This window comes from Arachis hypogaea, chromosome 20 (genome assembly GCF_003086295.3).
Source record: "Arachis hypogaea cultivar Tifrunner chromosome 20, arahy.Tifrunner.gnm2.J5K5, whole genome shotgun sequence".
Lineage (NCBI taxonomy): Eukaryota > Viridiplantae > Streptophyta > Magnoliopsida > Fabales > Fabaceae > Arachis > Arachis hypogaea.
In genome coordinates, this window is record NC_092055.1 from 124,854,022 (window position 1) to 124,867,766 (window position 13,745).

The 13,745-nt window shown below is 34.3% G+C and overlaps 2 protein-coding genes across 2 annotated transcripts; both read left to right on the forward strand.

Moving 5' to 3' along the window:
• Window positions 1–3,302: 3,302 nt before the first annotated feature.
• LOC112783204 (uncharacterized) lies at window positions 3,303–7,312 on the forward strand. The gene is made up of 7 exons (XM_025826015.2): window positions 3,303–3,966; window positions 4,547–4,878; window positions 5,153–5,492; window positions 5,978–6,126; window positions 6,232–6,325; window positions 6,694–6,765; window positions 6,870–7,312. Exons 1-7 carry the CDS (start codon window positions 3,424–3,426, stop codon window positions 6,912–6,914), a joined length of 1,575 nt encoding a protein of 524 aa, XP_025681800.1. The 5' UTR covers window positions 3,303–3,423; the 3' UTR covers window positions 6,915–7,312.
• Window positions 7,313–8,872: 1,560 nt separating this feature from the next.
• On the forward strand, window positions 8,873–13,249 carry LOC112783205 (aspartate aminotransferase, cytoplasmic). The gene is made up of 12 exons (XM_025826017.2): window positions 8,873–9,403; window positions 9,833–9,904; window positions 10,177–10,238; window positions 10,351–10,434; window positions 10,553–10,652; window positions 10,754–10,874; window positions 11,000–11,163; window positions 11,457–11,594; window positions 11,770–11,891; window positions 12,274–12,368; window positions 12,464–12,584; window positions 12,886–13,249. Exons 1-12 carry the CDS (start codon window positions 9,209–9,211, stop codon window positions 12,968–12,970), a joined length of 1,359 nt encoding a protein of 452 aa, XP_025681802.1. The 5' UTR covers window positions 8,873–9,208; the 3' UTR covers window positions 12,971–13,249.
• The last annotated feature ends 496 nt before the right edge of the window (window positions 13,250–13,745 follow it).

Sequence of the window (13,745 nt, forward strand, 5' to 3'; positions counted from 1 at the left end):
ACATATATAAGTTTGTTGAAACCCTACTCCCTCAAACCACAATCTCTGTGCCTCTCTCTCACTCACTTCACGCTCTCACATGAGCCTCTCTTTCACAGTCATCTCACTCGATCTCTCCAAAACCTCGCCACCTCCTCCTTCTTCCTTCTGACTACATCGCTGGCGTCCTCACTTTCAGTCCCTCACCTTCCTCCGTCGCTGCCGCCACTCACCTTCCTCCGTCGCTCACCTTCCTCTATCGCTGCCGCCGCTCACTATTCCTCTCACTACTTTGCTCACTACTTGCTGCTAGCTTTACCGCCGCCTCCACCTCTACTTCGCAACGAAGCCTCAGATCTGCGACGTTGACGAAAACCTTCCTCTAGTAACGCCTCTTCTCTACGATGCCGATGACGCCTCTCCCACCACGACTCTGCATCGCCTCTGCTCAGCAAAGACGATGACGACTGTGCTCCGTCTCCGTGGCCGGCCATCTTGCAATAAGTTGGATGTTTCTGTTAATTGATTAAATTGGTTTTAACATATATTTTGATTTTCAATTGATGAAATTGCTATGAAATTGAGACACTGGAGTTAGGATTTAAATTCTGTTAATGTGAACTGGGTTTAGATTTAGGGTTTTGATTCTGTTAATGTGAAATTGGATTTATGTTTAGGATTTGAATTTTGTTGATTGATAAATTTGGATTAAAATTAAATTCTATTGCTATTAAATTGGAATTAGGGTTTGGATTCTTAGTTTCTTACTGTAAAATTGGATCATAATACTGAGATTTTTGTAAAATTGTTGTTGTTTACTGGTTTTTTCTTTTTAAATTTTTTTCTTATTTGTTTTCTCAATTCCTCCAAACCCCGCAAATATCCTAGTGTCCCCGGGGGGAGGGGGTGGGGCATGTCCTCGCCCCCATGGGACTCGTTGCCATCCCTAAACCTATCTAATAGCGGAAGCATCAAAGTAATTTTCTCATAACCTATGCAATTAAATAGGCAACACCAAAGATACTCTAACTAGCAAATCCAATGGCAGAAATTAAATAATAAAGTAGCAGAATTTTTATCATAGAAAACCCCCCAAAAAGGGACAAAAAATCTACGAGACCTAATACAATAAAATCTTCTACTATCAAAATAATGACTACACAATTAGTCTTCCTAGTAGTACTAGAGCATCTCAATAATCAACAAAATACATCATTAAAACTGATAGAATCAACATAAACTCTCCATAAGGTGGGCATCTCAAATTAGATAAAAGAGAATACAATACAGCTAACAAGTTATATCCTAATGTTCTTCTTTACACTAGAAATAATATACTAAAATTTTATAAGAAATACAGCAAGTTTACCGATTCAATAAGATCAAAATGGCATTGCTCTTTTCCCCCTTTTTTCTTCTCCTCTTCAACGTTGCTTTCTTCTCTCCTTATCTGTATTTCTTTTTTTCTTCTTTTGTTATGTTGAAGAACTCTCTCTCTCATGTGACTACAACCACTTTTTTTTCTTTTTTTATTTAAACTGTAGGTCCCACTTGAGTTGGGACCTAACAACACATAATTTATACAAATACTAATAATTTATAATACTATAAACCTGTAAATCGAAATAGGCATAGGCTAATAGAAATAATTTGTTCTAAAAAAAATTACATAAAGTAGGAGCATGACTGCACTACTGATATAGAAGCAAAAACAGCAAAAAAGGGTGAATGAACGAAGAAGATCAAGAAGGTCGACTTTCACTAAAAAGCAGGAGGCGTGGTAGCAAATAGTTGTACACAATGAGTGTGGACAAAGAAGACGAACACGAAAAAATAGAGAGTGAAATTGGGATTGGTAGCACGACGATAAATAATTGTAGAAGTGTGCTATGGATAAAGAAGAGTGACACGCGAGAATGGGAGAGTGGGTGTAGGAATAACGATGCGGTGACGAATGGCTGTAAAAACGTGTTGCTGCGACAGCCAGAGAAAAATGACAAAGGATGGAAGAAAGAATAGAGGTGACTTAATGTAACCTTAAGCAATGATTTGTTTCTTTTTTTTTTTAAAGGAACAAAATAATATCGTTTTGAAACAATTTAGGGCAAAATTCAAACTTGTGAACTTGTGGTTAGATTTGCGAAGTTGTCCAGTCTATCCAAAAATGAATTTGAGTCTAAATCAACTCAATTCCATCACCTAAAAATATAAACTCGTACAAATTTACAAGTTAACTCTCGAGTTTGACAATAATAACTACAAATTTAAAATCAAACTAGTTATTGGTATATATGAAATATACATTAAAATAGTTTTTTTACTTAAATAAATTAAAGAAGAGCCAAATTTACATGAATTTCTCTAAATAAATTTTCAACACACAATTCCCACTTCTTATATTTATAATGTTAATTCATTAACCATGGTAGTCATAGAATTTCTTTTAAAAAATAAACATAAATTGGGGTAGTGAGTTTTTACTTCTACAGATTGTCTTACAACAATTTATATAAACATAAAAAAAAATTCATGCCTTAAAAATTTATTTAAGAAATTCATGTAAATTTGACTCATTTTAAATTTATTTAAATAAAAAATATTTTTTTATTTACTCAAATTGTCCTTTTATAATAACTTATTTGATTTTGTTGAAGACAAAATTTAAATAAATATTAAAATTTTGAATCTTAAATTTTAAATTTTAAAATTTGAATTATTAATATAAAATATAATAAATTAAGAGATACAATTTTTGTTTAATTAACAAGTAATGCATCATTCTTTACTTTGTATAAAACGATAAAGGATTTCTATTTGAAAATAGATAAAGTTAAAGTAAAAACAAATAAAACTTATTGGATGAAGTGTCCTCTTTGGATTGGATTTTGGTTTATGGTTAAAACTAGTGTTGGCAATCTTAAATTTTCTTTTTAAAAAAATTTGATTTTGACTTGAAAAAAATTTTAAAATAAAAATTATTTTAAATATTAAAAATTACATTAAATTATACTAAATGTTAAAATATTTTAAAAAATTTTTGAATAAAAAAAAGCATATTTTATTTTATAATATTTCATATTTAAGGTTAGTTTGATAAAACAATAACATTTGTGATATATAAAATGTTTTCTTAAGTTTAATTTATTTTTTTAAAATTGAATAAAAGTTTATAATTTATCATAATTTACACTAAATAAAATGTAAATAGATTGTATTTCAATGTAACTCTTTTATTATTTTATTTTATCTTATTTTATCTTATGAGGAAACAAAAAGTGAGAAAAAGGAGAAAGCCCAAACTCACTATAGTACATAGGTGTGGTAAGCCCTATATCAAAGCCCAACGCGTAGTTGTCTTCCTTTGGTTACTCAGTCTCTCACCAACACTACCAACTTAAACCCTAATATCCCTCCCTCCCTCCACTCCTCCATCGACCCACCACCATGGCAGCCATCGACTACGAAGACGCACGCGGCGGCTCCTACGACGACCGCCGCCAAACACCACCACAGCAGGACCTCGGCTACGACCCAAACTTCGTCCCCGACTCCGTCAAATCCTTCGTGGTCCACCTCTACCGTCACATCCGCGAGAAGAATGTCTACGAGATACACCAGATGTATGAGACCTCCTTCCACACTCTCTCCGACCGTCTCTTCAAGGACTCGCCCTGGCCCTCCGTCGATGCCGTCGCTCATTACGTCGACAACGACCACGTCTTCTGCCTCCTCTACCGTGAGATGTGGTTCCGCCACCTGTACGCTCGCTTAACCCCTACACTCCGCCAGAGGATCGATTCATGGGACAATTACTGCAGCTTGTTCCAGGTGGTGCTTCATGGTGTTGTCAACATGCAGCTTCCGAATCAGTGGCTATGGGATATGGTTGATGAGTTCGTTTACCAGTTCCAGAGCTTCTGCCAGTACCGCGCCAAGATGAAGAACAAGACGGAGCAGGAGATCGCTCTCTTGCGCCAGTTCGATCAGGTGAATACTTAAATTACTTTTGTTTTGGATATTAATTTCGTCCATTAGTGGTTGACATAGGCTTCAATTAGAACTATGGAGTATAGATCAATTTGTTTGTTGATTTAGGGTTCTTTTATTCTTTCAACTATTAGAATGTTGTAAAGGTAATCTTTATAATACTTGTTTGCTGTGTTTTGTAAGGACTGAGTTTAATTTTGTTGTACTATTGTTGAAAAATGGATTTCACCAGGTTGGCAACTTTGCCGAGGGTATCGATACCATATTGGTTTCCTCCTTTCCCTGTTGCCTATAGTAGACCAAGCTGAATGATAGTTAATGGTTGTGCTGATTTTTTAGTCAGTGCACTTGTTTATTGATGCTAACATTGTGCAATATTAAAATCAAATCATATGTTTTTGTTTTAAAACTCTTAATATAGTAGGTGGTTGAGTCCAACACTTTTTTCCACGTGGCAATATATAATCGAATGTCTACGTGAAGCTTTTTTTATACTGACAATGTAATAAAGTTAAATCCTGGTTTCTATTTACTACTAAGTGGGTTAATGCTGAATGTTTGTGGACTTATTGACTTGTAGGCTTGGAATGTTTATGGGGTTCTTAACTTCTTGCAAGCGCTTGTGGAGAAGTCCATGATTATTCAGATACTTGAGCAGGAGAAGGAGGGGCTGGAGCAGTTCACTGCTACTGATGGTTATGACTACAATGGAGGAAGTAACGTGTTGAAGGTGTTGGGATATTTCAGCATGGTTGGGTTGCTGCGTGTGCACTGTCTTCTCGGTGATTATCATACGGGGCTCAAGTGCTTGCAACCTATTGACATTAGTCAACAGGGTGTTTACACAAGCGTGATTGGAAGCCACATCACAACCATATATCACTATGGTTTTGCTAATCTCATGCTCCGCAGGTGTGATGATTGGTTGATTTTGTTTCAATATTGAACAAGTGTTTGATTTTATTGATACATTTGTTGTTTATTGTTGGTGATAGGCTTGTAGCTGAGTTCACTTTCTAATTGCCTTTTATATTAAGAATAATATCTATAAAAAATTTTAATAGAGAACACAAAAGATTGTTAGTTCATTGAATCCATTGGAAGATACAAAACTTTATACTTGTATTTTTTGTTTATATTATTAATTATTGATACCATATGACCTAGCCTGCTGCCTTCTCTACAGATACGTGGAAGCAATTCGTGAATTTAACAAGATTCTCTTGTATATCTTTAAGACAAAGCAATACCATCAGAAGTCACCACAGTATGAGCAGATATTGAAGAAAAATGAACAAATGTATGCCTTGCTGGCTATTTGCCTTTCACTCTGCCCACAAAACAGGCTTGTTGATGAAACTGTGAACTCTCAATTGCGAGAGAAGTATGGTGAAAAGATGATTAGAATGCAAAGATATGATGATGAGGCATTTGCTATATATGACGAGCTCTTCTCCTATGCATGTCCCAAATTCATCACTCCTTCAGCACCTAGTTTTGAGGAGCCTCTTGTAAATTACAACCAGGTATTCCTTGGATCCTATCGGAATCATCAAAATAACATTTTGATTAGCCCAACAGATGAACAGAACTTCAAATTCTAGTTGGCCCCAACTATGTTCACATTTGAACATCATTTTTCATCCTGTCTGCAATCTTGAAGGCTTGAATTCAATCTGGTTAAATACCTTAAACTTGCATAATCCAGTGGTCTTCTAAAAGAATGAGAATAATCTATTGAAAGATAGTCAGTGGGGCAGCCTGTGAACCTTGTTAAAGTGAAACTTTGGATTTTTGTTCTCATAATATTTATCAACTGATTGCAATAGTAATGTTTGTTTTTGCTTTTTTGTTGCCAAGTGTTTATTCACTTGTTTAAGCATTCCTTGGTACATGTTCATTTATTTCTTTGAGCCCTCCGTGCCTCTGACTTGTGTTGGTAGTCTCTTGGCTTCCCTCCTTTCACCCTTTCTTATATCATTAATTATTAAATGTCTTTTTGTTCTGTCAGGATGCCTATAGGCTACAATTGAAACTGTTCCTTTATGAAGCCAAGCAACAACAGTTGCTATCCGGTGTCCGTACCTTCTTGAAGGTGTACTCAACAATCTCACTTGCAAAACTTGCAAGTTACATGGAAGTTGATGAACCCACCTTAAGGTTGCATGATATCCAACTATTTGTGTTCCATTGAATTAAATTTTGCATATAAAATATGACTTTTGGAAAGTTTATTCATGTACTTCCTTTTTTATGGTCTGGTAGGACTATCTTGATGACATACAAGCACAAGACACATTCAGTGGATAGTGATGGAAAAGTCATATCGAATGCTGATGTGGATTTCTACATAGATGATGTAAGCATCCTCACTATGCAGCAGCTTCTTCATAATATGAATATAAGCATTTTCTTGCGCAAAAAATCCTTATTAGAAACTGTTACTGAACCATCGAAGAACTGGTCAATAATGGGCTGTTGTTGGTCTTTTAGCTTGTTTCTTCCTTTCTTGATTTGTTTTGCTTTATCATATTTTAAGAATGACAGAACTCAGTGATGGTGAATGGAATCCATGTTAATGCAATAGACATCGGATGACAGTTTAGATTAAATTTCCGTGTGTTTAACAGAGAATTCGGTTTTCATCTTTTTAAAATTGAAATGTATGACAATTTCTATGTTAAATGGTATGCTGCAGCTTTTGAATTACTATGTTGCTTGTTGCAGGACATGATTCGTGTTATGGAGTCTAAGCCTGCCAAGCGATATGGGGATTACTTTTTGCGGCAGATTGCCAAGGTATGTTTATGTTCTGCATAGGTGATGCAAATTTTCTAGTGTGCTGAGCTTAAGATGATATTTCATCATTTCATGACATTGTTGGATTGTGTGTTTCTTTGCAGCTTGAAGGGGTAATCAATGAGATGGACAGTGTAAAACTGGAGTGAGTTGCTATCAGCAGCTCTGCTAAATGGACTTGTTCATGACAACATATTGCGTATTGTCGGGCACAATTTTTCGGTAGGAGTAATTGTGTTGTTTTTTGAGGTATTGGATGTAGTTAGTTTTCAACATGCAATACTCATTGTTCCCCTTCTCAACTTGATTTTATTTAAAGAAAGAATTTACCCACTTACCCCGTCTCAAGAAAGGGCATGAAGTTCATAATTTTTTAGATTTGTTTGGTTATTGTTGTATTTATTTGTGATTGATCCTTTTGTCATGTGTTCCTCCCCGCAAAGTTATTTGTATGGAATACTGCACAAATGGCGAGAGCAACTTGATCTCTAGTCTGTCTCTTCCCTCTTAATCCGTTTCTTATCAAATACTGCTCTTTTAAGCCAAATCTAATTCCCTTGTGCCTTATAAAAGGACAATCTAACTATCATTTCAGAAATGATTCACGACGAATTACCCTATTGGATACTGTTGTTCTGCCCCTTCTTCCACATCTCGCGAGATTGAAAAGTTCGATTTCCCTTTCTGCGAAATATTAGAGATGTAGAGGCACTTGCTTAGAGCTAGAAGTTAATGACACGGCTGTTACCCTCCAAATCCGTGAAAGTTAAGCACAATATTAATGCTATGGCGTAACGCAATTCTAGTATTTGTGATGGATGGGTTTATATTTGATGGTGATTCAGTGTTCATCCGTGTTACATTTCGGACTTGGTTAACTCTTAATTTGTAAGCTGATAAATGGAAAATTTTTTTCCCAAAGTCAGATTATTTTATTCAATGAAATCGATATAGTAAAAAATAAGGGACAAAAAAACAAAAACAAGGAATTGAAAAAATATAGGAAAACATTTTAAAATTTAAATTATCACTGTGGGAAGTTCTGTTACCGCGTTTACAAATTATTAGGGGTGTGTTTGGTAAACACGGAGAGGATAAAAGTGCGTTTAACTTCTTTGAGTTTTTCTTCTTTGAAGGCAGACGTGGTTTTGTATCTTTTGTATCCCAAAAGCCTATTCACTTAAACAAAAAATTATAACTTTTCCGTTAACTTGATGTACGTTTAGGTTTGTTGCTGGTTATTATTGATTTTTTCTATTATTTTTTTATCACTTTTAATGCTTTCTTTCATATTTTGATTTTTTTATTAAATTTTTTATTGTAATTTTGTTATAATATGAATTATTGATTTTATTAAAAATGACAAAATAAATAAAAGATTGATCATATATAACAATAGTCATAAATAATAAAATTTTATTGTAAAAAATAATACTAAATAAAAGAATACTAATTATTTTAATTTTTGTATATTGTTTATTATTATTCCTATTAAAAATAATAAAATAAATAAAAAATTAATTATAAATAATAATAAAAATATAAGTAAAAAGTTAAAACTTAAAACAATAATAAAAATAAAATTATTAAGAGTACTTAAAAAGAGTACTAAAATATATTATTTTATATGTTATTTTTAATTCGATAAATAAATATTAATTTTTATTATAGAAAGTATTTAAAAAGTTATCAATTTTTATATGATATTTTTAATTTTATAAATAAATATTAATTTTTATTATAATAATAATATACTAAAATAGAGTACTATAAAAAATATTAAAAAAATATAAAAAAATTAAATATATTTAAAAAATAATATTATAATTTAATATTATATTTTTTTAATAATTAATTAATTATTTATCTAAAAATAATTTTAACTAATATTATTCAAATAATATTTATTTTATCAAAATTAATTTTAATAAAAATTATCAAATATAAATTACATAAATTCACCTTTATCTAAAATTAATTCTATAAAATTATTTTTATTCAAACTCTAGTTTGAGCAATGTGAATCCGAACCCACACTAAGAAGTGATATGCATGGAAATTTGGTAGCATTTAAGCAAGTTGGAAACCCGCAAATCAAGAAAACGATGAGGAAGGGACAATGACTCACCGACGCAAATCATCATCCATTAGCATTACACATCCCTACGCAAACGGCGTCCATCATTTAAGTCACAAACCAACCATATCAAAAACATTTTTTTCTTTCGTATAAATATGGAAACTGAAAGCCATGAAGTCATGAACATATTAATAGAGCACCAATTTCTAGTGATACATAATAAGACAGCGTTTTCCATAGAGCATCGGTTGTTGAAAATAAAATACGCGTAGTACTACCAACCAACTTTCTACGTTGGAATCCTAAACCTCTATCGGGACCCAAACCCAAACCCAAGGTTTATATAAAAGGAAAACAAACAACATGCGCCCACCGGTTATTTTCCAAACTACCCCTTTTTTTTCTTCTTCTGGTGATCGCAGGCTTAACACACTCGCAAAGCACTTTCTACAAACCGAATCTGAGAACAATCGAAACATGTCAACTTCTCCAACTTCTTCTCATGGTGATTCCGTCTTTGCTCATCTCGTTCTCGCTCCTGAAGATCCTATTCTCGGTGTAACTACCTTTTTTTTAAGTTTAATTTCTCATTTCTCTCTTCTCTCGTGTCGCAAATAACTGAATTGGTCATCGTGTTAGATGAGTTGAGAACTTGAGATTATATAAGATGGCACATCTATTTTATTTCATTTACTAGTTCCTCGATTCAGATCATCACTTTCGCGCTTTTGTTTCCTCGGTTGATCCATCACAATCAGACATGCGACTTGATTTTTTTTTGTTTTGCCAGTTTGGAGTATGAGTTTATTATGAGTATAGAGTATGGAATATGATTTCCAAAGCTTCACGTAACCTTGTTTTAATTTATTAAGTTAGCTCTTATCCAAAACCGTTTATTTTATCTTATTATATTCTATTTTTCCTTGTTTGTGAGTGGTCTACTATTATTTGAACCTCACCGTTTTCTTCCATGTTTGTGAAAAATAGGTGACTCTCGCTTACAATAAGGATCCAAGCCCTGTTAAGCTCAACTTAGGTGTTGGTGCTTACAGAACTGAGGTGACAATGCTATTTTACGTTTGATTATAGGCGGTTGCTTATTCTTGTTATTCTTATAATTGCTATTAGTATTGGGATTACAAGAACTGAATTAAGATTTCTACATTAGATGTTAATTTTGCTGTTGAAAATGCTAGTGGGTGAATTTGAGTGACTCACTGCCCTGTAATTACTAGTTAGTTAGTTAATTCATTGAATTGGACTTGCAACTTATGATTTCAATTTCACTTACTCTACGTGAGCGTTATTCTTTATGTTGCCTACTACACCAGGAAGGGAAACCTCTTGTGTTGAATGTGGTGAGGCGTGTGGAACAGGAACTCGTCAGTAACCCGTGAGTACTACCTCACTACCTATTCTTTCTCTTATCATTTCTTGTGATATTATATTGGATTATGATGTAGATTGGATTATGATGTAGCGCTCTCATTCTGCATTATTTGTAGGGCACGCAACAAGGAGTATCTTCCTATTACTGGAGTAGCTGATTTTAATAAACTCAGTGCTCAGCTCATTTTTGGTGCTGACAGGTTAATATAGAAACATAATTTTATCATGTTAAACATTGTTTCTCCAAGGGGAAGGTTTTGTTGAATCAGCGTTTAGTTCATTGTTTTATTGTTTATTTGCTTAAATTTTTGGATATAGCCCTGCAATTCAAGAGAGCAGAGTTACCACCGTTCAATGCTTGTCTGGTACTGGTTCATTGAGAGTTGGGGGTGAATTTTTGGCTAAACACTATCACCAAGTATAATGCTTTGTTCTTAACTTCTGTACTACCTCGTCATTTTTTTTAATTGATATCATTCCGAATCCTGCTTACCATTTTTTATTATTCCGGCTTTTCAGCGAAATATATATTTGCCTAAACCAACATGGGGAAACCACCCAAAGGTTTTTACCCTGGCAGGGCTAACTGTCCAAACGTATCGCTACTATGCTCCAGCAACTCGTGGGCTTGATTTCCAAGGTTAGTCTGTCTTATAAGCCATGTTTCTTCGTTATTTTCTATATTGTACCCAAGTTGATGTGAATCATGACCATCATTCGGTTATGAGGTTTCATGTAATGTTACCTTTTCCTCTATCCATGCAGGACTAATGGAAGATCTTGGTGCTGCCCCATCTGGATCAGTTATTCTGCTACATGCATGTGCACATAATCCTACTGGTGTTGATCCAACCGCTGAACAATGGGAAGAGATTAGGAAGCTGATCAGATCAAAGGCCTTGTTACCTTTCTTTGACAGTGCTTATCAGGCAAGCTTTTTTACATGCAACTGACTTTTTACCACATGCTTTTTACATTGGAAAATTTTGACATAATCTGCTGCTGTTTAGTTGTAAAATTACCAATTAACCCCTTGAATCACTTGGATCGTGAAATCTTGCTTGTCCATAAACCTTCAAACTTATTCAAGTGTTCTGCTTGCATTTTTTTTTGTACTGTCCATGGTGGATCATGAACACACTAGAATTTATGTCTACTATGTAATGATGCCTATTATTTGGATGAAAGCTCTTTCTTAAACATAATCTATTTTTGTTGATAGGGTTTTGCTAGTGGAAGTCTGGATAAAGATGCACAGCCTGTTCGTTCTTTTGTTGCTGATGGGGGTGAATTGTTGGTAGCCCAGAGTTATGCAAAGAACATGGGTCTTTACGGTGAACGTGTTGGCGCCTTAAGCATTGTAAGAACATCATATCATTATATGGAGACAGATTGAACTTCTTTATTATTCATTAGAATTAATGATCTGGAAATCATGCATGTTTCACACCCCTTTCTATATATATATATTTTCCATGTTTCGTTTTTTGTTTATTCTGATCATTTTCCCTTATTTAACTTGAAAACTAACCTAGGTGTGCAAGTCAGCTGATGTTGCAAGCAAGGTTGAGAGCCAACTGAAACTTGTGATTAGGCCCATGTACTCAAATCCTCCCATTCATGGTGCAACCATTGTGGCTGCAGTTCTCAAGGACAGGTAATGACTCTTCTATGTTCCTACATAGTACCAGACGAATAAATAAGGACTTAGTATTCACTGTTGTACTCTCGATTTCTGTGCCATATTTCTTCTTTGGTGATGGATGCTATAGTCTTTAACTAGCATGGCCAAGCAGTGAATTTTTATGGTTGTTAATGCTTTGGTATTGTTAGAGGTCGTACATAAAATATATTTTAGTATCCCAAGAAAGGAGATTCTAGTAATGATCTTGTTTATCTGAGATGATTTTGCACTTCTTCGTAATAATATCTTGATTATGCCTTCGGTTCATTTGTATTACTGCCAAATGGAGAATTTTAAATATTTTCACTCTACTGGGTGATTTTCCTTCATTGTTAAAATCTTCCATCTCTTTCAGTGATTTGTTCAATGAGTGGACTATTGAGTTGAAGGAAATGGCAGACCGAATAATCAGTATGCGCCAACAACTTTTTGATGCTTTACACGCCAGAGGTATTATCTTTTGTGTGTCATCACTATTTGATCATTCTTTCTATGCATTGTCCCTTCATCTTATCTTTTCTATGCTTTTATTTTCTTTTTGTCAGGTACCCCTGGTGATTGGAGTCACATTATCAAGCAGATTGGAATGTTCACCTTCACAGGATTGAATTCTGAACAAGTTTCCTTCATGACTAGAGAGTACCACATATACATGACATCTGATGGGTAAAATACTCAATTTCTCTCTTACTTTGAATGAGTTGAAATGAATATGATAGCTCCCTTTTCTTTATTTTCCAGTCAAATGTGAACTTGGTAGCCATTCCCTCCTTCTCTATCTTGCCTACCATGCGGTTGCCAAATCTCTTTTTTGTTGTATCTTAAATAACCAAGTTGGGGACTAAACTCTAAAATTTGTTTTTGCCGTGTGTTTATCAGTGACTAACTCTTATATTGTTCATTCAGTTTCTGTCTCGCATTGCTTGTATCCATGTCTATGATTTAACATGGAGTGTTGATTGTGCAGGAGGATTAGCATGGCTGGTCTTAGTTCCAAAACAGTCCCTCATCTGGCGGATGCAATTCATGCAGCTGTCACCAAAGCTGTGTAGTACATGTTACTCACTGCACTTCCTAGATGCTACCACCTTTTAACATCGTTTTTGTGTAATAATTTTGTCACATCAACAATGAGACTTCCTTTCTGATTGATGTGAGAATTTAGAAAACATTTTATGCCTCCTTTTTTTATTAGTTTTCTCCTGTGGGGGAGTTACAGTCTTGTGTATTGCCCGTCCCTTTTTGGAGGAAGGGAAAAAAGGGACGAATACGTCGTAGAGGCATTTATTATTTTCTGTAGTACTTATTCAAAAGAAAGAAGTTTCATTTCTCGTCCTGTGTTTAAAAAGTTAAAAAAACTAGACCAAGATCCCCACATCACAGAAATATAGTAATATATTATGACAGGCAGCAACCGTGAAAGGTATGTAACATGAAAAGGATCTACTGGACTCGCTGCAAAATCCTGAAAAAAAATACGAATACACGAAGACACGTACAACGGATTAATGAAAGATACGTAAATCCTTTGAAGAAATACAGGAATACGTAACATGTAACATGCAACATGAATAGGTTCTATTGGAATCAGTGCAAAATCTTTACAAATACGAATACATAAGGATGGGTACAACCGACTATGGAAAAGGTAAACAGAGGCAACCAAAAAAGGTATGCAAGATAGTGTGCAGTTGTGCACTGTGCACTGTGCACAAAGACATTTCATATTAACACCTAAATTTTCACACGCCAGGCGTCATCTCTCAAAATACTCTGAAAATATTTGTGAACCACAGAGAAACTTTTAATCATTTTTAAAAGATGAAA

Bases quoted from the DNA above. Each gene is read 5' to 3' on its own strand.
- LOC112783205 (XM_025826017.2), top strand. From the start codon at position 9,209: ATGCGCCCACCGGTTATTTTCCAAACTACCCCTTTTTTTTCTTCTTCT. The intron at 10,875-10,999 runs GTTAGTCTGTCT...CTATCCATGCAG, and splicing joins TCGTGGGCTTGATTTCCAAG to GACTAATGGAAGATCTTGGT. The intron at 11,164-11,456 runs GCAAGCTTTTTT...TTTTGTTGATAG, and splicing joins TCTTTGACAGTGCTTATCAG to GGTTTTGCTAGTGGAAGTCT.
- LOC112783204 (XM_025826015.2), top strand. From the start codon at position 3,424: ATGGCAGCCATCGACTACGAAGACGCACGCGGCGGCTCCTACGACGAC. The intron at 4,879-5,152 runs GTGTGATGATTG...CCTTCTCTACAG, and splicing joins GCTAATCTCATGCTCCGCAG to ATACGTGGAAGCAATTCGTG. The intron at 6,127-6,231 runs GTTGCATGATAT...ATGGTCTGGTAG, and splicing joins GTTGATGAACCCACCTTAAG to GACTATCTTGATGACATACA.